The 21987-nt window shown below is 50.0% G+C and overlaps 10 protein-coding genes across 10 annotated transcripts; 7 read left to right on the top strand and 3 right to left on the bottom strand.

The window, feature by feature from the left end:
* Positions 1-228: 228 nt before the first annotated feature.
* APUU_60583S (PQ-loop repeat-containing protein) lies at positions 229-1405 on the bottom strand (the record flags this gene model as incomplete). The annotated part of the gene is made up of 2 exons (XM_041693839.1): positions 229-1294; positions 1350-1405. 2 exons carry the CDS (start codon positions 1403-1405, stop codon positions 229-231), a joined length of 1122 nt encoding a protein of 373 aa, XP_041559729.1.
* Positions 1406-1824: 419 nt separating this feature from the next.
* On the top strand, positions 1825-2976 carry APUU_60582A (putative SIR2 family histone deacetylase; the record flags this gene model as incomplete). Its single annotated transcript, XM_041693838.1, has 1 exon — positions 1825-2976. The coding sequence occupies one exon, from the start codon at positions 1825-1827 to the stop codon at positions 2974-2976; it is 1152 nt and encodes a 383-aa protein (XP_041559728.1).
* A 307-nt stretch (positions 2977-3283) lies between these two features.
* On the top strand, positions 3284-4578 carry PHO85_3 (cyclin-dependent serine/threonine-protein kinase phoA; the record flags this gene model as incomplete). Its single annotated transcript, XM_041693837.1, has 3 exons — positions 3284-3484; positions 3559-3582; positions 3679-4578. The coding sequence occupies 3 exons, from the start codon at positions 3284-3286 to the stop codon at positions 4576-4578; spliced, it is 1125 nt and encodes a 374-aa protein (XP_041559727.1).
* Positions 4579-5893: 1315 nt separating this feature from the next.
* APUU_60580A (putative cAMP receptor-like protein) lies at positions 5894-7143 on the top strand (the record flags this gene model as incomplete). The annotated part of the gene is made up of 4 exons (XM_041693836.1): positions 5894-5985; positions 6054-6255; positions 6304-6822; positions 6889-7143. The coding sequence occupies 4 exons, from the start codon at positions 5894-5896 to the stop codon at positions 7141-7143; spliced, it is 1068 nt and encodes a 355-aa protein (XP_041559726.1).
* Positions 7144-7441: 298 nt separating this feature from the next.
* On the top strand, positions 7442-8222 carry APUU_60579A (PMF1/NNF1 family protein; the record flags this gene model as incomplete). The annotated part of the gene is made up of 2 exons (XM_041693834.1): positions 7442-7866; positions 7928-8222. 2 exons carry the CDS (start codon positions 7442-7444, stop codon positions 8220-8222), a joined length of 720 nt encoding a protein of 239 aa, XP_041559725.1.
* A 48-nt stretch (positions 8223-8270) lies between these two features.
* APUU_60578S (uncharacterized protein) lies at positions 8271-9987 on the bottom strand (the record flags this gene model as incomplete). The annotated part of the gene is made up of 4 exons (XM_041693833.1): positions 8271-9525; positions 9601-9742; positions 9806-9836; positions 9928-9987. The coding sequence occupies 4 exons, from the start codon at positions 9985-9987 to the stop codon at positions 8271-8273; spliced, it is 1488 nt and encodes a 495-aa protein (XP_041559724.1).
* Positions 9988-10361: 374 nt separating this feature from the next.
* Positions 10362-11570, bottom strand: APUU_60577S (glycoside hydrolase family protein; the record flags this gene model as incomplete). The annotated part of the gene is made up of 1 exon (XM_041693832.1): positions 10362-11570. The coding sequence occupies one exon, from the start codon at positions 11568-11570 to the stop codon at positions 10362-10364; it is 1209 nt and encodes a 402-aa protein (XP_041559723.1).
* Positions 11571-13435: 1865 nt separating this feature from the next.
* On the top strand, positions 13436-14554 carry APUU_60576A (uncharacterized protein; the record flags this gene model as incomplete). The annotated part of the gene is made up of 3 exons (XM_041693831.1): positions 13436-13832; positions 14045-14175; positions 14231-14554. The coding sequence occupies 3 exons, from the start codon at positions 13436-13438 to the stop codon at positions 14552-14554; spliced, it is 852 nt and encodes a 283-aa protein (XP_041559722.1).
* Positions 14555-15761: 1207 nt separating this feature from the next.
* On the top strand, positions 15762-17515 carry APUU_60575A (NTF2 and RRM domain protein; the record flags this gene model as incomplete). The annotated part of the gene is made up of 3 exons (XM_041693830.1): positions 15762-16079; positions 16157-17158; positions 17219-17515. 3 exons carry the CDS (start codon positions 15762-15764, stop codon positions 17513-17515), a joined length of 1617 nt encoding a protein of 538 aa, XP_041559721.1.
* Positions 17516-19301: 1786 nt separating this feature from the next.
* hsp90 (chaperone Hsp90) lies at positions 19302-21460 on the top strand (the record flags this gene model as incomplete). The annotated part of the gene is made up of 2 exons (XM_041693829.1): positions 19302-19559; positions 19619-21460. 2 exons carry the CDS (start codon positions 19302-19304, stop codon positions 21458-21460), a joined length of 2100 nt encoding a protein of 699 aa, XP_041559720.1.
* Between the last annotated feature and the right edge of the window lie 527 nt (positions 21461-21987).

Raw genomic sequence — 21987 nt, 5'->3', positions numbered from 1 at the left:
CTTGGAGAAACTGATTGTTTCTATCTCTGTTCCAGTGTCTTGCTATGCTGTGAGACTGAATAGTCCCGGCGGAACCTAGAAAATTTGACTTGTTCTCTTTCCTCTGTATATCAAGACGTATCATTGTATCACCAACAAGTAAACCAACATGAAGCAGATGTGGTATCCCATAACGCCTAGAACCTTTATGCTTCTCTGAAAACTCAGAACAGAACGAATAAAGAAAATTCAAGAAACAACCATCGTCGATCGCGCATCGCTATCCTGATACAAAAAGAATTGAAGAAAGATGACCATATCCAAAAACAGCGTGCCGAAGCTCCCAATCAGCCAGGACAAATTCACAAGTATATACCGGCCATATAGCTTTCCAAGCTCATCGTCCTTGCAGTGGCGGGCCCACTCACATACAGGTGAGTAGGCTAGAATCGACAGTACATACGTGAGATTCCCGATACAGGCGAAGAGGAAGAAGAGGAAGGATACACCGTCCGTGGATTTGCGCTTGTAGTTGAGAAGAATTTGAGGGAGCCGCGATCCGAGATACAAAACCGCACACAGATATCCGAAGACCTGGCCGAGTGTATCAAAGGAGAGGGTGTCATTGTGGTGGGTTTTATGCTTCTCGTGTTTGGCCGGCGCAGAGCGGCTGACATACCAGCCTAGTATTCCTGCAACGCAGACGAGGGCAACGGCAGATAAATTTAAGAGGACAGACTGGAGGGTCGAGATCGTTCTTGCTTTGCGCGACGGTTTTGACGGTTCAACGAATGGGGTTGCAGGAGAGAGATGCGTCCCATCGACAGTTGGGTGGAGGAACGAAGAGGCTGAGTGTCTGCGATGGCTTTGCGACAGTAGTGGCGCTGAAACCACGCCATTGGCATTGGGCGTCCTTGAGTTCGATGCACTTGCGCTGGCGTTGTAGGTTTGGTGGGTAGCGTGTGTGGAGAGAAGAGATGTTTGCTCGTTTGGTTTTCTTGAAATGACCGGTGAGGGAGTCTCTATTTCGTCAGGCTCGTCTGCCCCGGAAGAGGAAGACACATCATCGCTGAGAGTGAAACCACGGTAGTAAAAGCACTGGCCAAGCAGCACGATGTCGGCGAGGGTGTAATAGACCGCCAGGATGATCATCGTTGGCAGGACACCCTGCAGGAAAGCACCAAGTATGTTGAAAACATCTCCTGCCAGCCAGACTACAAGAAAAAGGAGGGAAAGGCCATCGGCAGAGCCGCGGCGGAAGTTCTCAATGATCTGCGGCGAGAAGACGACGACCCAGCAAGCAATCGAGATAGAGCTGGAAGCTGTTAGAAGAGTCCAAAAATTGCAGAGAATGATGCAGATTAACGCACCCACAGATCCCACTCAAGGCCTCCAGGTCGATATTAAGACTTTGAGGGGGAAACATTTCGAATTACGTCCAATTGAGCGTAGACAATGGCGTCAATGGGAGATCCAAAGAGAAAATCCGGGGTTGAGAGAAAAAGTCTCTTCGTTAGGGCTTATGACGTAACATGTTCCTCGTCATGGAGCTCCCCAATATGCATATCAAGCACACAGCCTCGATTGCTCTGAAACTCCGGTCTAAGGTATCTACCGTCACTCAAATAATGGACTATAGACTTTACAAATAATAGATTGTATTGGTCTACAGGATACAACCTTGTGAACATTGCAAAAGAGATAGATCCAAAAGCAGCAAAGCGCATCACGTGTTATAGGTTAGTCAGCTCCCGGTGTGGAACCCGAATGTGAGAGCGGCAAGTCCGGCGAGCCTACTTCAAAGGTGAAGCTTCTTTGTGCCGGTGGGTTAAACATGTGTGCTCGATGACGGCTCCAGCAATCCGAATCCCCTTCACCGGCCCATTAGCCCCACCGATCATTGTTCCGCCGTCCGCCAGTTCAGTGTCGGGGGCAATCGATGCTTTCCTCAACTTCCTGACCGCGGCGCCGTCGCCTTACCTTCGCGGAGTTGATGTGGGACGAAACTCCCAGAGTGTCCTTCTGACGGGGGCCGGAATCTCGGTAGCGTCTGGACTGGCGGATTACCGGGGCGAAAATGGCACGTACGTCACGAACAAGACATATCGGCCGATATATTTCCATGAATTCGCAACTCGACATGAGTCACGAAAGAGATACTGGGCTCGCAGTTTTGTCGGATGGCCTGGTCTTGCAAAAGCAAAGCCAAATTCAACTCACTGGGCAGTCAAAGAGCTCGGCGCCAAAGGTTACGTTAGCTCGGTGATCACACAAAACGTCGACTCGTTCCATCAAATAGCTCATACTGAGATCCCGTCGGTTGAACTACACGGATACCTGAGGTCTGTTGTTTGTTTGAGCTGTCGGAATCAGTTCCCGAGAGCTGAGTTCCAGAAGTCTCTCGAGAAGCTCAACCCGGCATGGGCAGAATTCCTAGCGAAGATGGTCCACAGCGGAGCTCTTGATGTAAATAACCAAGAGGAACAACAGCGCATGGGATTAAAGCTCAACGCAGACGGCGATGTTGAGCTGCCAGGGGCACCTTATTCCACATTTCGCTACCCTTCGTGTCCGGCTTGCCTCGAGAAACCTCCGCGGCTTGAGGATGGAACCGCCGCGAGGGTTGAGGTTGAAAAGGATGGGGCTTGGCTACCCACGTCGAAGGCGGGTATTTTGAAACCTGCGGTGATCATGTTCGGAGAGAACATCGACCCGGCTGTCAAGCCAGCCGCAGAAGAAGCCATTGACGACGCGGGAAGATTACTCGTCCTTGGAACGTCGTTAGCCACATACTCCGCATGGAGGTTAGTGGAAAGAGCCTACAAAAGGGGGATGCCGATTGGCATTATCAACCTTGGAGGCGTTCGAAATGAATCAATCCTGGTCAATGAAGCGGACAAAAGCAGCGATATAGTTTCGCGATATACCCGCTGCAGCCTCAACTCTGACTCCATCTTACCATTCATTGCGTCCCAACTGCCAAATCTCTCGCGTTAAGTTTTCTTTTCGCCGGGGCCAATACGTAGCATAAATACAGAATCGCGGTACCATAGATCGACTATTCTTAGGAACTCCTATACATAAGTTAGCGCCAACAAATAAAGAAGGCTGGTTGAAGAACGCGTGCCGCTGGAAAGATAATTATAGTAATATAAAACTGCTTAAGGGCTGATGCTTCCCACTTAGCCGCCGGTTGGGCGGGACGAACAATTTCGGCGCCCGCCCGTGCTTTGCGGTCCAAGGTACTTAGCTAGAGTCGCGGGGCTCGATCCCGCCGCGACAGAATTAATTAACGGAAACTGACATGACTTCATTACAAGACCCCCAGCGACTGCACACAACTTCCTCGTCTTCGTCCTTGCTGGACCTTGCATCCAATCTTGTTTCTCCAAAGTCCTTCCTTTTCAACGCTCACCACAAAACACCCCCTCCTTCACTCCCGCCCCAGCGCGCTTCAACGATGGACAAGGCGCAGCAACCCAGCTCATTCCAGCAGCTGGAGAAGGTGAGAGCCCAGTTATTTTGGGGCTTAAGAGATAGAAGAAGTATTCAGAGACTAACTGTGAATATTTCTTCCAGCTCGGAGAGGGTACATATGCCACCGTACGTTCACATCTTTCGTCTTATTATTACAGACCACTTCTTGAACCGCCCCTTCCATGACCGGGCCATATCCATGCTAAAGGAGGGGTATCATAGGTTTTCAAGGGGCGAAATCGCCAGACCGGCGAACTTGTCGCTTTAAAAGAGATTCACCTTGATTCCGAAGAAGGAACACCGTCCACCGCCATTCGCGAAATCTCGTTGATGAAGGAACTGAAACATGAGAGCATCGTATCCCTTTACGACGTGATTCATACAGAGAACAAGCTCATGCTTGTGTTTGAATACATGGACAAGGATTTAAAGAAGTACATGGATACCCGGGGCGATCGGGGGCAATTGGACCAAGCTACCATTAAGTCATTCATGCATCAACTTATGAATGGCATTGCATTCTGCCATGACAACCGAGTCCTGCATCGCGATCTCAAGCCACAAAATTTGTTGATCAATAAGAAAGGGCAATTAAAACTAGGGGATTTTGGGCTTGCGCGCGCATTCGGTATCCCTGTCAACACATTCTCGAACGAAGTCGTGACGCTCTGGTACCGTGCTCCGGATGTTCTTCTTGGCAGTAGGACATACAATACGAGTATCGATATTTGGTCCGCGGGTTGTATTATGGCAGAGCTATACACAGGGCGCCCGTTGTTCCCGGGAACAACCAACGAAGATCAACTGCAGAAGATCTTCCGCCTCATGGGAACGCCCTCTGAGCGCTCCTGGCCTGGTATCTCCCAGCTTCCGGAGTACAGAGCCAATTTCCATGTTTATGCCACACAAGACCTCGGCCTAATCCTTCCCCAAATTGACCCGATCGGCCTTGATCTGTTGAATAGAATGCTCCAACTACGACCGGAGATGCGCATCAGTGCCCATGAGGCCCTTCAACATCCTTGGTTCCGTGACCTTCCACAGCTACAAGCACAGTTGCATCAGCAGCAGCAGCAAATGGCTGGGTATGGGGGAATGATGCCGCCTCAACAAGCGTATTAGTTGTTACATTCTTACATTCTGATTCGTCCGTATTGTTAGCAAGACATGATGAGAGGACTAGTTTTAGATAGGAGAGCACGGCGTTAGACACAACGGGTAATGAACCAAGCACGATACTGTTTACTGGGATAATTGAACAAAAAGAAAGTCCACGGCGCGTACCTCTTCGTCTCATGGCCGGTTGCGAACTTGCGGAGTGAATTGATCAGTCTCGATCGAGCGGGCCGCCTCAGGCACTAAAAATGATCGACCTTACAGCCTGCATAGACCCATCAGGCAGTCCATGTTGAGTTGTCGTCTGGAGGGAACTTGCTTCTTTCCCACAAACTGGGATTAAGAGTTCCTTTGTCCCACAAATCCCAATCGGTGACTGGCCAGAGCTGGAGGGCACACGACAGGAGCTTCCTCCGTCCGACCTGCGGGGAAGCGAATCCTTCCAACAACAAACAGTCCAATTCAATTCATCCTGTGGCGAGTTTGGACCAGGTGATTGATCACCAAACCGCTTCCTCCGGGGACCGGTTCCCTTCTGAGCTGTCTTTCCTCCATGAGGCCCAGTTGCGGGCCTTAACCTTCGGGCCACGGGGCCAGGTCGCTTATTATGTCCTCTTATTCGGATTGGGAATCGCAGTGTTTCAGATCGTCCACGAGCTTCAATAGAGGAGGCCAGGAGCTGGCAATTTGCCTCCTCCAAGGCAGTCGAATAACTCCTTTCGTATTGACCGCTTATTTTCCATGGCGGGCTTGATCCCCCGCACTTCACGGGCTCGAATCCGAAATCTCGATGGTGCTCACGGCGTCTCGGACTTTCTGTTTGATCACATTGGCCAACGCAGACCATGTCCATGTTGCAGGCTGCAGACTGAAAACACTCTTCAGCGCTAAGATTGGGCCTATCAATTAGAAGGCCAGCAACCCCGAGTCCGGATGGCCGAGACTCGTAATAATAAGAATTCATAATAATATGATATATTGATCCGATAATTCCTCCTGCATGCGCGACTACTGACTACCCAGGAGCTCGCCCTAGATCAGCCGCACCTATCGCGCCTGGGACCGCAGTTCCTCCAAGGTTTTGTCTTCTGTATTGCTCACTTCTTGAACACTCGCGATGTAAACGTCCAGCTCATTGCCAGTCAGTCATGTTGCTATGTCTTTGTCGGCGGGCCAACTCTTCGCCATTTCGGCCACAGAGCGGACGTGCTCTACGATATCCCTGACTGCTACCAGCATTATCGTCATCTCTTTTCTTTCCTCGCCATCATTTCGCAAGCCAATAAACCGTTTGGTATTCTACGCCTCGTTTGGAAATATCATGGCCAATGTCGCAACTCTCATCTCGCAGTCTGGTATCGGAGCGGGCACGAGTAGCAATCTATGTCAGATGCAAGCTTTCTTGATTCAGTGGTTCGTCTTTATCGTGGAAGTGCAGAACCATGCACTCTTGGGTCGTTTGACTGTATTGACGTCGTCAGGTTTATGCCCGCCGACGCCCTATGGACTTTCGCCATGGCGTTCAACGTCTATCTCACCTTCTTTCGGAAATATAACTCAGAGCAACTGCGACGCCTGGAGTGGAAGTACATTGTATTATGTTATGGCCTACCATTCATACCTGCATTTACATATTTCTTTATAAGGAGTCCATCTCGAGGCAAGATTTATGGCTCAGCTATAGTATGTTCACCCCTTTCTAGGCTGTGGCAGTATCCTTACCCATCGCAGCTCTGGTGCTGGGTGGCCCCGTCATGGGACATCCTACGTATTGCGCTCTTCTACGGCCCGGTGTGGTTCGTCATTTTCGTGACCTTAGCAATATATGCGCGAATAGGTAAACTTGTTTGGCGACGGAGACGACAGCTCAAGGAAGCAGGGGGCCTCGATACAACGATTGACGTGTCTATCCCGGATGATCCACCTTTTTCTAAGATTACAGAAATTCGGATTACAAGGGAAGACGCAGCCCCCTTCCACTTGGAGGAGGCTGGTCCCTCCATAGGGCACAACTCTAGCTTTGCTTATATTCAGTCGTCACATCGGCCCTACTCAGTGAATGTCCAGGCAGGAATCGCTCTGCCCGCCGAGGTTCAACTCGAGACGATACGCAGTGACATCTCTCCCGACAGCCGTCCTCCAGATGATGAGCCCTATCACCATTCGAGAACTGCATCTGAGGTAAACGCCGCAACTTGGGCGTATACTAAGTATGCCATGCTGTTCTTTGTGGCGTTGCTCGTTACCTGGGTAAGTCATTTCTTTCGTAGCGCCTTTCAAAGACTACTATTTGAGTACATGGCTGACTTGTAACAGGTGCCCTCGACAGTCAATCGCGTCTACGCATTCGCTTACCCCGACGTATCCAATTTCGGTCTGAATTATGCATCGAGCTTTGTCCTTCCGCTGCAGGGCTTTTGGAATAGCCTGATATATATGTCCATATCATGGCGCTGCTTCAAGTCCGCTTTTGCCAATTTTCGTATTAGTCCATTTGGGCATGCATACTCCGGTGCTGACTTGCGACGTCCGTCGAGTGGAAATGAAAGCACTCGCAGATTAACGGTCTAACGGCATGAGCATATCCACGACACTCCAAAAAATTAGCGATAGTAATAGTTTCTGCTTCTTTCTTTAGCGACGATAGAAAAAATAATATTATTAGATTCTCATAATTATTGTTAAAAGTGTTGACAACTACCTGCGTGCATTAAGTGTATACAAAACACGTGATCGACAGGTCGAGTAATTTGCTTTGCGACTTAGGTAGTACATTCCACCGCCTCCCCCCTTCCACACCCAACCAACGCAACACTACCAAACTCCTCACAATCTAGTCCACCGAACGTCCCCCCAAGTTCACTAAAAAATGGCTGAAAGAGCCAATAATTCCCGCCGGGAAGACCAATCGCCCTCCCCACCCCCTCAGCCACCCATCGCGCAAACCCCCGGACCCCGCGTCACCCGCCTGCAGGATATCTACTCGCAAGCGCTCGCACGCACACTCCGCTCGAATTCCTATGCCAATTTCGCGTCTTGCTTTCCGACGCCGGCGAAGCATGTCCCCGCTAGTCTGGAGAGTGTATGGCGCCAGCTCAATGCGAAGTTAGAGGAAAGCGCGGTGGCCGAGTTTGATGATATTCTGATCGAAAGAGACGCGATTTCACAATTGAACGAGCTGGATCGATTAGTTGGGGAGGCGAAAGCCAGAAAGCAAGGGGTCGAGAATGAGAGGAAAGAGCATGCTGGGGGAGATGATGAGATGGAAGAAGATGAGAAAGAGGGCAATGTGCCGTATGAGATTTTCTCCTGGTTTGGACAATTTGGTGGAAACATCACTAACTTATGGTTATAGACCGCATACATTACCACCGGAGGAGCTATTTAGGGCTCATTTAACACCGCAGTTGGAGAAGACGAAGGGAGTTCTAGAGGGCAAGATACAGGTTACCGAGACGCAGAATGTGGAGTTGGCACAGCGGGTACAGGCCCAGCGGGCTGAGATTGAGCGCCTGCTAGCCGGCTTGGAGACGGTAGTTGCGGATGTTGAAGGTGCCGCGGCCGCAGCGACTGAGTATGGGAGCAGTAATACCCTTCGGAAGGAGGCTTTACAAATGGACGAAGAGGTCAAGACAAGCTCGGATATATAAGCACTACACACAACGTTACGGTGGAAGGAAAATCCCCGGGTATCCTATCTACGACAAAAGGGCCTCCATGTCAGACCCGTTGACCCAACCTTCCTCCACCATGTCCTCAGCAACGACTAGCAGCTCTTTGGGTGCCGTACCCTTGAGTTGAGCCAGTTTCTCCGTTTGGCCCTCGATAGCGGCTGCGATTGCTTCTTTGCATGTTCCGTCGCGCTCTTCGTCACCAGACCCCTCTCTACGAGCCAATGCCGCGGCGCCTCGATAGTACGTTTGAGCATTTCGAAGCAGGGTTGGTCCATACTGTTGGGCCATCCCATGCTCCCAGGGCGGGAAACCAAGCCTCCATCTGCTCATTTCAGTGTCACCTCTTGCGAGATGGATCTTGGGCAGATTTTCGGCATCCGGAAGTTTGGACGCTTTGGTCAACGCATCTACGGCAGCGGATAATGCCTGCCATCTGAGGCCAAGGGACTTTTTGAAGGCTTCTGGATCGTGATAAGGAGGCTGTTCTGCGGTGGCTGTGTTGAATGATACAAGCGCATCAGCTTTAGCGCATTGGGCTCCTGGATCTGCTGAGATATCCAAATTCGGCGCGAAGGGATTCACCACAGCGGCATATGTCTCGACATCTGTTCGTCCGCTTCGGTAGAGGACCTCGTTCAAAGCAGCATTGAATCTTGCCCGAGCCAATTCCGCCTCATAGTGCCGGGTCGAGCCCTCCACGTATGCGGAAATCTTTTCTTGGAGCAGATCGGTAGAATACTCTTCAACCCAATTGAGCCCAACGCCAGGATCATACGTCAGGAGGTTGCAAAGTGTTGCAAGCGCGTCTAACTGTGCTATGGCCGTGTCCACAAGCGTGTCCTTGGTTACAGGCTCAACAACAGCAGCCCATTGCTCTTGTTCCGAGTCTTTCGGTTCGCCAGTATCAGGGCTTTGTAGCACATCTTGCGCCTGCTGAGGCTGCTGTGCCTCCCCGGTCTCCATCTGCCTAATCTGCTCCTGCATCTCAGTATACTTCAATTCCTGGAGTACAAGGCACCGCTGGAAGAGCTCTATCGCTTCCTGCAGAAACTTGGCCCCTTGGTTGAGTTGTTCCTCCACCGGACGCTTCGTATCGGTAACTACCTCTGCAAGACTCGTTAAAACCTGGGCTGTATTGAAGAGCGCGTCTGCATTATCCTGCTCCAATTGCAGAGCCACTCGGTGTGAATGCAAGGCTACGCTCAGAACCTCCGCCAGCGAAGTCGTCAGTTGTGCAGCTAGTCTCGGATGTTGCGTGATCTCGTATTGAACTCTCGCCCTACGCAAGGGAAATTCTTCGTTAGTTTTACGTCAATAACGGGAAACGGGCCTAATAGGTACAACGAAGACATACTTGTTATACGCCAAATCAAACGCGTTAAGATGCCTCTGCAACCCTTCATCGTATGTAGCAATAGCACGCATAAAGAACCGCAGAGATTTTGCCGCGTCGCCGGCGCGCCATTTCTCGCCCGCTTCTTCCTGCTCGACTCCGACTAGAGTTTTTTAAGTCAGTAACCCCAATTCTCGACCAGCACTCTTCGATTTGGAGTACCAACCGGCTAGAAAATCGTCTGCCGTTCGAGGAGCCTATAGATAATAACATATTAGGACACAATTCCCCAAATGGAAGTGGTTCGAAGCTGGTTCCAAGGATGCTATAGGATATAATTTATATTACCTGCTGTTGCGCGGACTTCTTCGATTTCGTATCCTTGAGGAAGGACTTGGGTTTCGGCATTGTTTGGGTTTATGTATAGTTCACTTTTAAAAACATAAAAATATCTGACATGGGCTAGAAGAGGGCAAGTGCGAGATGACGAAGTACAGGATTCAAGACTCGAAAACTGTTAGATGACGTTCAGTATTTTTTTTAGCAGAGTAACCCCCCCACTATGACCGATAATGCCCGCTATCGTCCCACCGCTCTGGCGACCGCTTGCGGGGATAAAAGAAGTGGGAAATTGGGAGTCCACAGCCTCGGTATGCCGAGCGGGTCGGCTTTGTATACAAACACCCTATACCTCGCTAGACACTGGGTCTCTCTAGCAGGATAATCACAGCCTGTTTTTGTCTGAGGTCAAATTACCTACGTTACTCCGACTAATACACCGATTAAAACCCCAACTGTCTCTCAAATTCCCTCCACTTCTCCCCAATTGGCTGGATAAGCGTAGAGCTCCTCGAATTCTCGCCCATCTCCTGCACCCCATTGACCAAGTACAAGGGTGTCATCTCACCATCATCGGTAAAGAAGATTTTCGCTCTTTCTCTCCTCTTTAATGTCTGAGTTGTCCCATCAGTGTATGTGATCGTGGAGTTAAACGCCTCGTGGAAATGCCAGAGCCACGGTCCTGCCAATTTTCTCGCAAAGACATGTGCCCCAACCCTCGGCCACTTCTGGCCATCATGCTCAACGAGATCAATCATCCAATGTGCAATTGCATGCCAATTGCCTCGCTTGTCGCGCCACAAGAAACTATCCTCGGTCCAGGTCGGACTCCATTCACTCGTGTTCCAGCTTTGCGTATGCACGACCTCATACTCACCGTTGTATCTGTCTGCAGAAAAGATGGCGAGGTCCTCCACAGCCAGCACAATCTCGCCTGTGCGGTTTTCCGACGTCCACAGCGGATAGGGAGAAGGATTTGTCGAATGCGGTTCTACCGAAGCCAGAACCAATTCAAAGGGCGACCACGGGCCCCGGATATCCTGCGCCGTCGAGACAGAGATGTTATTTGGCCATTGCTTGTTCGAGAGGCTAGAGCATTTATCACGCTCTGGTTCCTCATTGTCGTCCACACCAATGGTGTACAGCAAGTATTTCTCATCTGCGGGACTCCAGATCACTTCGGGGTTATGTCGAAAGGGCTTGCTGATGTTGTCGACGTAATGGTAGGGCCCCTGTGGTCCGCTTCTTGATTCTGCGCGCATGATAAATGAGAACGGTCTCCATCCGCTCAACCCGCATCCGTCTGCGAATTGGGAAGCGACGAGGTGGAAAAGCCTTGGGTCATGTGGATCTTGCAGGATTGTTCCGCCCCAGGAGGAGTTGCCATGTGGGCCGAGACGGTTGGAGTCGGTTGCATCGATGGAGTGGTTGTAGCCGTTGTTCTTGGTTGCTGGACGAAGATCAAGGCGTCCGCAGTCGTCGCCGAACCAGCCCGGATCGCATTCGCACGTTTTCTTGGGGTGGGGTGGCCCTAGCCATGATCGATCGGTTCGGCAAAGACCGTTGAGACTGCAATCCTCGTCGGTTCTACAGGCCTGAGATGTTGCTGCGTGCGTGATGCAGTAGAGTGCGAAAATACCCCGAAATCGCATGGTGAGTAGATATTTTGATATAAGCTAGGTTGTTGTGGGGAAAAGGCGCTTTTGTAGCTCACATTCTGGGCATGATGAACAAGAAGGTTCCTGCGGGCTAATTCTACCCGAGCGATACATGATCAACTACGCACATGTATTTGTTATGCCTCCAAAAATGTCGGGGTTGATCATAATCCATGCTGTTGTTTGGTGGATATACTTCTCCCGACGGCCTCAAATACTTGCATGGAGCGGGGCCCCGCACGAAACCAGGAACAACATTTATAAAGTACATCTCCAAAGTACTCTGAAGTATGAGGGAAAAGGGCAAAAAAAATAATTATCGGCTAATTTATAATCAATTTATGATCTGCTTGTTGACAGTTTGTTATATGGGCAAATTGGAGCGGCAGGGGAAATCCCAGTAAGCACATGGTCAATAAATCTATAATTAACGTGACTCCGTGAGTGATTCGATCAGCGTACTCGGGAAGTAATAAACCTACCGTAAGTATTCTAGTACTACACAATGGAACGACCATGGGCAATTGGGCATGTACCTCCGCTCCATCTAAACACTCATAAGGATTAGCGGCTCGGGCTAAACAAAGGGCAATCTGGCGCCAGGACTCCAGGAGTGATGAAGTGTGAAATATACATCCAATGAGCTGAGAATACTTAAACTTATTGACACAGGGCCCTGGCCAAGTAAAAATTAAATGTACCATGTGTCGTCATATTTGCGAAATAGAGACACCCAACGGCTCTAGGTGCTGCTATCCTGCTCGGCTACCACAAAACGACTTGGCTTCTGTGATGGAGGCAAAACATTTATATAGGTGTGCCAAGGTAGGTCTACATCTTGAACTATGAGGTGTGTGAGGAAAGGGGAGACTGGAAGAACAGGGTTCCCTGTGCAAATCCTTTTGTCAACGCCAGAACTAGAAATCCCTGAGGGATGAACAGGTTCGCTGATGGACCTGTGTAATAACTTAATAATCGCTTCTACCCAATCACCGGAGTAGAGGTGTTGTATCGAAGTCCATAGAACCTCTGAATGCCACGCGGTGACGAGTGACATCGGGCTATCGGCCTGGAGACGGACTGGGGGTCCTTACCGTTTCCCTGAGGTTGAGCCGTCTTGGTTGAGCGATCGTTCAATCACAATGTGTCAACTATTTTAGCGTCAGTCTAACGGGAATCTAAGCCCTGAGAGAATGGACGACCGACTCGACCGAGTCATACAAAACGGCTGAGCTGGAGTACAGAAGAAGCTGTACCGAAAGAGGAAAACGAATGAATCACGTTCATGGTCGTCGGTCACGGAGAACAAGCCGTGGTTGTTGCTGTGGCCGGTAGGGCCGGAGACGAGGAACTACCGCGGTTGTAAGGGATCAGCAATCAGCTCGGCATTTCCAATCCAACATCGAGATGGTTGTTGTCGCAGAGCATCAATTTATTCCCACAGGATAATTTGGCCGCCGGGGGGAAGGGTGGCAGGATGCAGGAAGCCCCATCGGTGGCCCTCTCACAGGAATTAGTCGGATGGATCTGACATGCTGGTGGCAACGACGGCGCAACAGGGATCAAACTCGCGTGGCTTTTTGGTTGCCGGGACCAAACGGAGCTCATTTTCTTTGTCTCCGACACGTGGCAGCTGATGAAGCCGAGCGAGGAAATAAGAATTAAGATTCGTAGATATGATGTATGGTGGATATGGTAGCATTAGCCTTGTGGTTTTCAAAGTTAGTTCTCCTGATCGATGCGGTGCTTGGTCCTCCTCCTCTCTTCTGCAGCTGAACCTCGCTCCAGTGCTGACTTCATACCTGCCTGTGTTGGCGACTGGAGGCGGCGATAATAAAACAAGAGTGGAACTGCATGGTATGATGCAAGCACCCACCCTGCTCCCTCTGCTGTCCCGTCAAGAGGACTCATTGAATGACCAGTTGTCCGCAGTAAATATACGACAATACGCCGTAGACTTAATTTCGTGGAGACAACGAGAGCAGAGTCGATTCAAAACGGTCAGAAAATACACTTGTCTGGTCTGCCCCACCGCATGCTCTCCTGAATCCTCAGACGGGTCCCTCATCTTCATCGCCTCTGCCTCACCTGCATGTCACTCCGCTTGGCTAGACAACCCTCTCTCCTCTTCCTTCCTCCTCTTGCTCTTCCTGACTTCCTCCCATCTACCACACCGATTTATTTGCTTAACTCACAAAGCTCTTGTTCCTGACGCTATTTGCATTCGACCATCGGACAGTACCGCATTCAACGAAGGTAAAGTCACGCTTTTCCCTTTTCGCTCGCTATCGCCTGCGCCTATGGAGATCCTTCACGCATGACTCCTATTTTTTATTTTTTTTCTTGCAAAGACCCTTTTTGACTAGCGAACTTTCTTTCTTTTTCTCTTTTTGTTTCCCTACACATCGTCTTTCCCCTCTGTTCGACTGTTGTCTCTACAAATCGGTCTGTCGCTGATAAATTTACAGCGCATATAGACTGCGACGACTGCCTACGCCCTCAGCTTTGGCATTCAAACATCACAATCGAACATTGCACCAACGGAGGCATGGCGAGACAATCCTCTCTCGATTCAGAACGTCCCATAATGGCCCAGTCCGTAAGTTTATTCTGGCGCCTATATGCCTGCGATCACACTGTCTAACACAGTATAGAACCGTGCTTCGAAAAGATTCTCGACCGTAAGCGGAAGTCCTTCGATTGCCTCAGAGCGTACAACCGGAAGCCTACCAAGCGGCGACCCTAAAGTTACTGAATATAATAACCTTCGCGAGGGCCTGGATCGTTTGGAAAACAAGCCCCTTACGAAGCAACGATTTATCCCTAGCACTGAGAAGACCGACAACCTCAGCAAGCTTGCCTTGGGTGCCAAGGTAGAGCGCGCTCTCGGGCGGAGGATGACGGGCCAGGACGCCGTCATGCGGGCGAAACCCGCGATGAGCGAGAAAGCTGCTTCTTCTGAGCGGTCCTCTTCATGAACTTTACGTGTTTTGCGGGATCGTTCCCAACCCCAGATGCTTTGAGATACCTTTTCTTTTGTTTGTCGTTTCTGGTTTTTGCGACCTTTCGTTAGCAGTTTTGATTGATCGTTTGTGGAAATTGCGTTCCTCTTATTCACCCCCTCTTGGCGGATCTTGCGGATGAAATTTGATATTTGTCTGAGAAGTTTGTGCTTTCATGTCTCTCATACCCCCCCTCTCTTTTCCGCTAATTGTCGATTTTTTCATCATGACTGTTTTGAATTGCATATCACTAGGGACTTGGGATCATCCTTTGTCATCCTGTCTACAACAGATGCGTTTGTTTACTCAAGATGTGCGCCTGGAAAGTTTCCAACTGTAGACCCGCTGCTAGATAAATATAAGGGTAGTCAATTATCACGAATGTACAGTCACTATTCCCTTATCGATTGTTCATGCCGCCGCAATTGCGCGTGTCTTGCCAACTTCGCGATCTGACCTGCAGGCGGCAGAAAAGAAGACCAGCTAAATGTGGAAGGCGGTCGGCAGTGCCACACTGTAACGCTCGTCACTGTCACCACCACCACAATTGGGGAACTTCAGCGCTCTTTGCAATTTGACCAATTCAAGTCATTCGTGAACGTCGCTCTTCGTTTCTTCTTCTCCACACCCAATTATATTTGTTCGCCCTTCTACATTTCTAAAAGAGCCTTCTACAGTTCTGTCTTGCTTTAACAAAGCTTTGATCTCACTTCTTCGACCTTGCCATCTGTATTCGCCTCCCAAGACCTTTCCCCGACATCGATTTCAATTCAAATTGATCGCACAAGAATTTCCTCCGTTCCCACCTCCAATTTACCTCAACACAACCTTTTCAGACCAATCTCGCGTTCTATTTTAGGTCTCGGACACTTCACGTACGAGCTCGCTTCGTTTTTCTGAAGAATATTTTTCACTTGCTTGGAGCTGTGGGTTGCCCGATGTCTCTTTGTGTTCCTTCTTACTCCATACGCCCACCCGTGCTTAGCCGCAAAGTATACTGATATAGGATCCTCAGCAGTTGAGCGAAGGCTGTTGTTAGACCTTTCGTCCTCATTCTCGCATTACAATAGAGGCCCTTTTATTTTGCCCGTGCATCGCTATTTCTCGCCTTGTATCCTCGGTTTTTCCGCCCTACTAGATTCTCTTTGCGACTCGACTTTGAAAAGTTACGTTCACAAACACAATGGCCGACACAACCCAGATTCCCATGAATGGCACCTATCAAGCACAGCCCGCCTACCCCGATTCATACAATCACGCGCACACTGCTGTCAACAGTGTTTCGAACTTCCAGCCGGCACAGTCCTCCACGCCTTCCAACGCCCCATCTAACGACCAGAAAAATGGTATCTCCAAGGACGAGGTCGGGTGGTATTTCGTTGAGCAGTACTATACCAACATGAGTCGTAGCCCGGATAAGTTACACCTTTTCTACTCTCGACGATCGCAGCTTGTATTCGGTACAGAGGCCGAATCCGTTCCGGTTTCCGTTGGCCAAAAGGTGCGTCAATTGCTACCAACCCCTCCTTGCATATCAAATAACGTGTTCACGGTTATTAATATCATCCTCTTTTTCAGGCTATCCAAGAGAAAATTAAGCAGCTTGACTTTCAGGACTGCAAAGTTCGCGTATTGAACGTCGACGCTCAGGCCTCGTTCGAGAACATCCTCATCTCGGTAATTGGCGAGATTTCCAACAAACAGGAGCCCTCTCGCAAGTTCGTGCAGACCTTTGTTTTGGCCGAGCAACCTAATGGATACTATGTTCTCAATGATGTTTTCAGGTACTTGGCCGACGAAGAGGAGGTCGCCGATGAGGCTGCCGTCTCGAACAACGTTGCCGAGGAGCCTGAGCTTCAGGCACCTGCCCAGACTGCCGTTGAAACTACCCCGGAGGCCGAAGACTCAAAAGTGGACAATGAAGTTTCTGCCGCTAAAGTGGATGAGAAGCTCGAAGGTGTCGAAGAAGCTAACGCAGAAACACCTGTCGCTGAACCCTCTCCTCAGACCAATGGAACCGAGAAGAATGAACCCACTGTCGAAGCTGCAGAGGAATCTGCCACCACCGCTGAGGCCGAATCCTTGAAACCTGAGCAGCCTGCGACTCCCGAATCGACCCCAGCTCCCCCAGTGCAGAAGGAGGCTCAGGCTCCCGCCCAAGAGCCAGCCGCTCCCGCCAAGGCTCTTCCAAAGACTTGGGCTAACATTGCCTCTAAGGTTGGCGCTACTGCACCTGTTGTCCCTGCCATCCCTGCTGCCCCAGCTAAGTCCGCCGCTGCGACTGCCACTACCCCCCAGCCTGCCGCTCCGGCTCCCCTTGCTGCTGCTGCCGCCGCCTCAGCCTCAGCCCCGGCCCCGGCTCCTGTCCCTGAGAGTGTACCTAGTCAGCCATCATCCAACGATGGTTCCGGCTGGCAGACTGCAGGCCATGACCACAAGAAGTCCCAGGCCCGCTCCGGTGACAACCAAGCCGTCCTTGGCTATATCAAGAATGTCACTGAAAAGGTCAATGCGGATTTGCTCAGAGAAACCCTCGAGCGCTTTGGAAAACTTACCCATTTCGACGTAAGCCGTCAGAAGGTATTTTTATTCCACTACTTGACAATGAAACGCTGTTTTTGCTGACAAAATTTCTCCTAGAACTGTGCTTTCATCGAATTTGCTGACCGTGCTGGCTACAACGCTGCCGTCGCTGCAAACCCTCACCAAATTGGATCCGAACAAGTTAAGGTCGAGGAACGCCGGCCTCGTGGGAGCATTTACGGCGGAAATGCCAACTATGGCCCCGGACGTGGTGGTGCTGGCCGTGGCCGTGGCGATCGTGCGGGCAGTCAGGGCCGTGGTGGTTTCCAGCGTGATGGACGTGGAGGCTTCGCTCCTCGAGGTCGCGGTGGAAACGTCAATGCCAAGGGACGCAACCAGAGCCAGACCGCTTGAAGCGTGTCCTTTGCCGATAAGAAAAGGTAAATTGAATGAGGCCGTTTCCCATGGTGCAGTCAGTCTCATTTCATATTTCGGTCGTATGACTCTTAACCTTTCACCCTGGATCGAGACGGCATGCAAGGCTTTTTTCGTTTGTATGCTTCTGTGATCCAGGATATGTATTACTCTCCCCCATTTACTGATAATGACATGTGTTATGCGACGCCTACCCCTTATCACAATGCATATTAGCGGTTGGAAAAAGTGTCATACTCATTTCCATTTCTAACTGAGGGTTTCATTTGGCAGGTCCTTCATGACCTTTTGTTTCTATCCTTGTGTTTCCATGATATTTATTTTCACTTTTAGCATAGCGAGCTCAATGCCCGTATTGTTAATATTTTTTTCTTTTCTTATTCCGTTTTCTTTCTTATTTTCTTACTGTTTTTTTTTTTTTGACTTTTCCCACCTAGCATACTTTCCTTGCATATTCATAATGAGGATGGTGCCTAGATGACGGTGTTTTCTATTTTTCATATTTGAACATGAATCATGAACTGGCCGTGAGCCTGTGATGGCTATTGAGCTCTTCATGAGAAGATGGCTGTCAAGTGCCTCGTCGGAGATGCATGGGCATGTAGGAAAGGAACATGAAGCTTCAATACAGGAGATAATCATCGAAGCTATCATACAATATCCATGTATTCAGTAGTACTTAGAAGCCAACAACGAACTACGGCAATAACGCTCGGATCCGTCTTTCAAGGTCCTTTGGTCCAGGGCTCAAAAGCCTTGGGACTTGAAAAGGCTGACCACGGATTTGCAAGTTCCAGTGTTGCCTTCGCGGGCAGGGGAAATCCAGCCTTTTGCCTCGCCGGATCAATACGATCTACGGTACAGGCTGCAGAAAGGAAAATTGAGTGAGTGCCTGGTAACCACTGAGAGGAGGTGGAATGTTCGAGTGGGCGGAGTCCGTAGTACAGGAGCCCGGGCAACATCAAGATCAACAGCCTGGAAGGATCTGACAGTACGTACAATACTGGGGTTTCAGGAATATGATTGGTCCGGTAGCCACATATGGTGGAGCGGAACGTTCTAGATTGAAAGCCTGAAGAACGAGGCAACATCGGGTGTACGAGGTATCTCGAGGTTGCTCCTGAGTACGGCGAATGGAATTGTCTAGATGATTGATGTTTGCTTTTGATGGAAGACAGAAAGGCTGCAGAGTGAGAGCTGGGGCCAAGTGAGGCGGGACAGCTGGATGCTAGTGGTGATTCGCAGACGAGGCTGAAAGCAGGCAGAGAGTGGAAGGCGCTGGAACAGGAAGTGACCAGAAGGGGCGGAGAAGTGTGGAAGTTGCTGGATCACCGTGGAAAGTTTCGTCCCTCCAGGCCCAAAGAAACATTAAGTCTCCCACTTTCACCTCGCCCTCTTTTTTTCTTTCATCCATCCATCCTCCTCCCTTTCCTTCTTCTTTTTCATACCTCTCCCGTGTGCTTAAATTCTTCCTTTCCTCCCTCATTCCTAAATTCTCCATTGCATCTTCGTCTGTGTCGCCCCTCCTTCCTCTCACCGCTCCCCTCGATTTTGTAAGTAGTACACTTTCGCTTGAGTTTCCAACCCCGCTTCGTTGCTAGGAGCTTTCTCTTTTCAGAGCTTGCCCTATTTTGTGGCAGTTCCACGTACGGGGAAGTCTACTTTGTGGATTTTCTCAATTGCCACTTCGATGCATTTGGCCGAGGAAACCGAAGAAAAATAGCTAACAAATCTACTTTTTCTGCACAGATCATAACCCCTCACAATGGCTGAGACCTTCGAGTTCCAGGCTGAGATCTCTCAGCTTCTCTCGCTGATTATCAACACTGTCTACTCCAACAAGGAAATTTTCCTGCGAGAGATCATTTCTAACTCTTCCGATGCCCTTGACAAGATTCGCTATGAGTCTCTGTCTGACCCCTCCAAGCTCGACTCGGGCAAGGACCTCCGCATCGACATCGTCCCCGACGCGGAGAACAAGACCCTCACCATCCGTGATACCGGTATTGGTATGACCAAGGCTGTAAGTTCTCGTCGCAATTCATCTCTAACAACGAATTTCATACTAACAACGCTTCGCAGGACCTCATCAACAACCTGGGTACCATTGCCCGCTCTGGCACCAAGCAGTTCATGGAGGCTCTCTCCGCTGGTGCTGATATCTCCATGATCGGTCAGTTCGGTGTCGGTTTCTACTCGGCCTATCTCGTGGCCGACCGCGTCACCGTCATCTCTAAGCACAACGATGATGAGCAATACATCTGGGAGTCCGCCGCTGGTGGTACTTTCACTCTCACTCAGGACACTGAAGGCGAGGCTCTTGGCCGTGGTACCAAGATGATCTTCCACCTCAAGGATGAGCAGACCGAGTACCTCCAGGAGAGCCGTATCAAGGAGGTTGTCCGCAAGCACTCCGAATTCATTTCCTACCCCATCTACCTCCACGTCCTGAAGGAGACCGAGAAGGAGGTTCCTGATGAGGAGGCTGAGAACAAGGAGGAGGGTGATGACGAGAAGAAGCCTAAGATCGAGGAGGTCGACGAGGATGAGGAGAAGAAGGAGAAGAAGACCAAGACCGTCAAGGAATCCAAAATCGAAGAGGAGGAACTCAACAAGACCAAGCCTATCTGGACTCGCAACCCTGCTGACATTACTGAGGAGGAGTATGCTGCTTTCTACAAGTCCCTTTCTAACGACTGGGAAGACCACCTTGCTGTCAAGCACTTCTCCGTCGAGGGTCAGCTCGAGTTCCGTGCCATCCTCTACGTTCCTAAGCGTGCTCCCTTCGATCTCTTCGAGACCAAGAAGACCAAGAACAACATCAAGCTCTACGTCCGCCGTGTTTTCATCACTGACGATGCTACTGATCTCATCCCTGAATGGCTTGGCTTCGTTAAGGGTGTTGTCGACTCTGAGGACCTTCCTCTCAACCTGTCTCGTGAGACCCTGCAACAGAACAAGATCATGAAGGTTATCAAGAAGAACATCGTTAAGAAGACTCTCGAGCTCTTCACCGAGATTGCTGAGGATCGCGAGCAGTTCGACAAGTTCTACAGCGCTTTCGCTAAGAACATCAAGCTTGGTATCCACGAGGATGCTCAGAACCGCAACACTCTTGCCAAACTCCTCCGCTACCAGTCCACCAAGTCTGGTGACGAGATCACCTCCCTTGCCGACTATGTCACCCGCATGAAGGAGCACCAAAAGCAGATCTACTACATCACCGGCGAGTCCATCAAGGCCGTTGCCCAGTCCCCCTTCCTTGACAGCCTGAAGCAGAAGGACTTCGAGGTCCTGTTCCTTGTTGATCCCATTGATGAGTACGCTTTCACTCAGCTCAAGGAATTCGATGGCAAGAAACTTGTCGACATCACCAAGGACTTCGAGCTTGAGGAGACCGAGGAGGAGAAGGCTGAGCGTGAGAAGGAGGAGAAGGAGTTCGAGGACCTTGCCAAGGCCCTGAAGAACATCCTCGGCGACAAGGTCGAGAAGGTTGTTGTCTCTCACAAGCTCATCGGCTCTCCTTGTGCTATCCGTACCGGCCAGTTCGGTTGGTCCGCTAACATGGAGCGTATCATGAAGGCCCAGGCCCTCCGTGACACCTCCATGAGCTCTTACATGTCCTCCAAGAAGACCTTCGAAATTTCCCCCAAGTCTTCCATCGTCAAGGAGCTTAAGAAGAAGGTCGAGGCTGATGGCGAGGGCGACCGCACCGTCAAGTCTATCACCCAGCTCCTCTACGAGACCTCTCTCCTAGTTTCTGGCTTCACCATTGATGAGCCTGCCAGCTTCGCTGAGCGTATCCACAAGCTCGTTTCTCTCGGCCTGAACATCGACGAGGAGGCCGAGGCTGAGCCCACTGCCACTGAGGAGACTCCCGCCGCTGCCACAACTGGTGAGAGCGCCATGGAGGAGGTTGACTAAATCAACTGATGAACGAAGAAAAAAAGAATAAAAACGAGATGTAACTTTTTTTTTACGACACTAAACTGCTTCCTTCGGCTTATTTCTTTAATTGACGGAATGGCAGAAGATAATGTCTTTCATGTTATCAACGATGTCAATCTCAATGGCGTTATGAGCGTTTTAATTTATTAAACCAAATGCAATATTGGTCTGATTGTTCTATCTCAACCTCATTTTGTAAAAATATTCATAGAATATGCGTAAACACACTCTAGTCCAATTCAACGGGGGCACTCAAAATCATAGTTGAGCTTCGTACAGGGTAGAGAAGCAATGTTTTATAGGTTTCAAGGTTTACGGGGACTGGGAGCTGCTCACCCAGGCAGCCGTATTGGTAACGCTTTTCGATGCTTTTCGTTAAAGGGTACGAAAAATTCCATTGTGTACAAACCAAACCAGGCCAAATTTGTCTAGGAGGAACAGCACGCCGAAAGAAACTTATATATGATTGTAGAAAGATACGAGGGAAGTAGGTGAAACTTCAA

This window comes from Aspergillus puulaauensis, chromosome 6 (genome assembly GCF_016861865.1).
Source record: "Aspergillus puulaauensis MK2 DNA, chromosome 6, nearly complete sequence".
Taxonomy (NCBI): Eukaryota; Fungi; Ascomycota; class Eurotiomycetes; order Eurotiales; family Aspergillaceae; genus Aspergillus; species Aspergillus puulaauensis.
The sequence above is the reverse complement of the archived record's forward strand: the minus strand, read 5'-3'. Positions and strand labels throughout refer to the sequence as shown.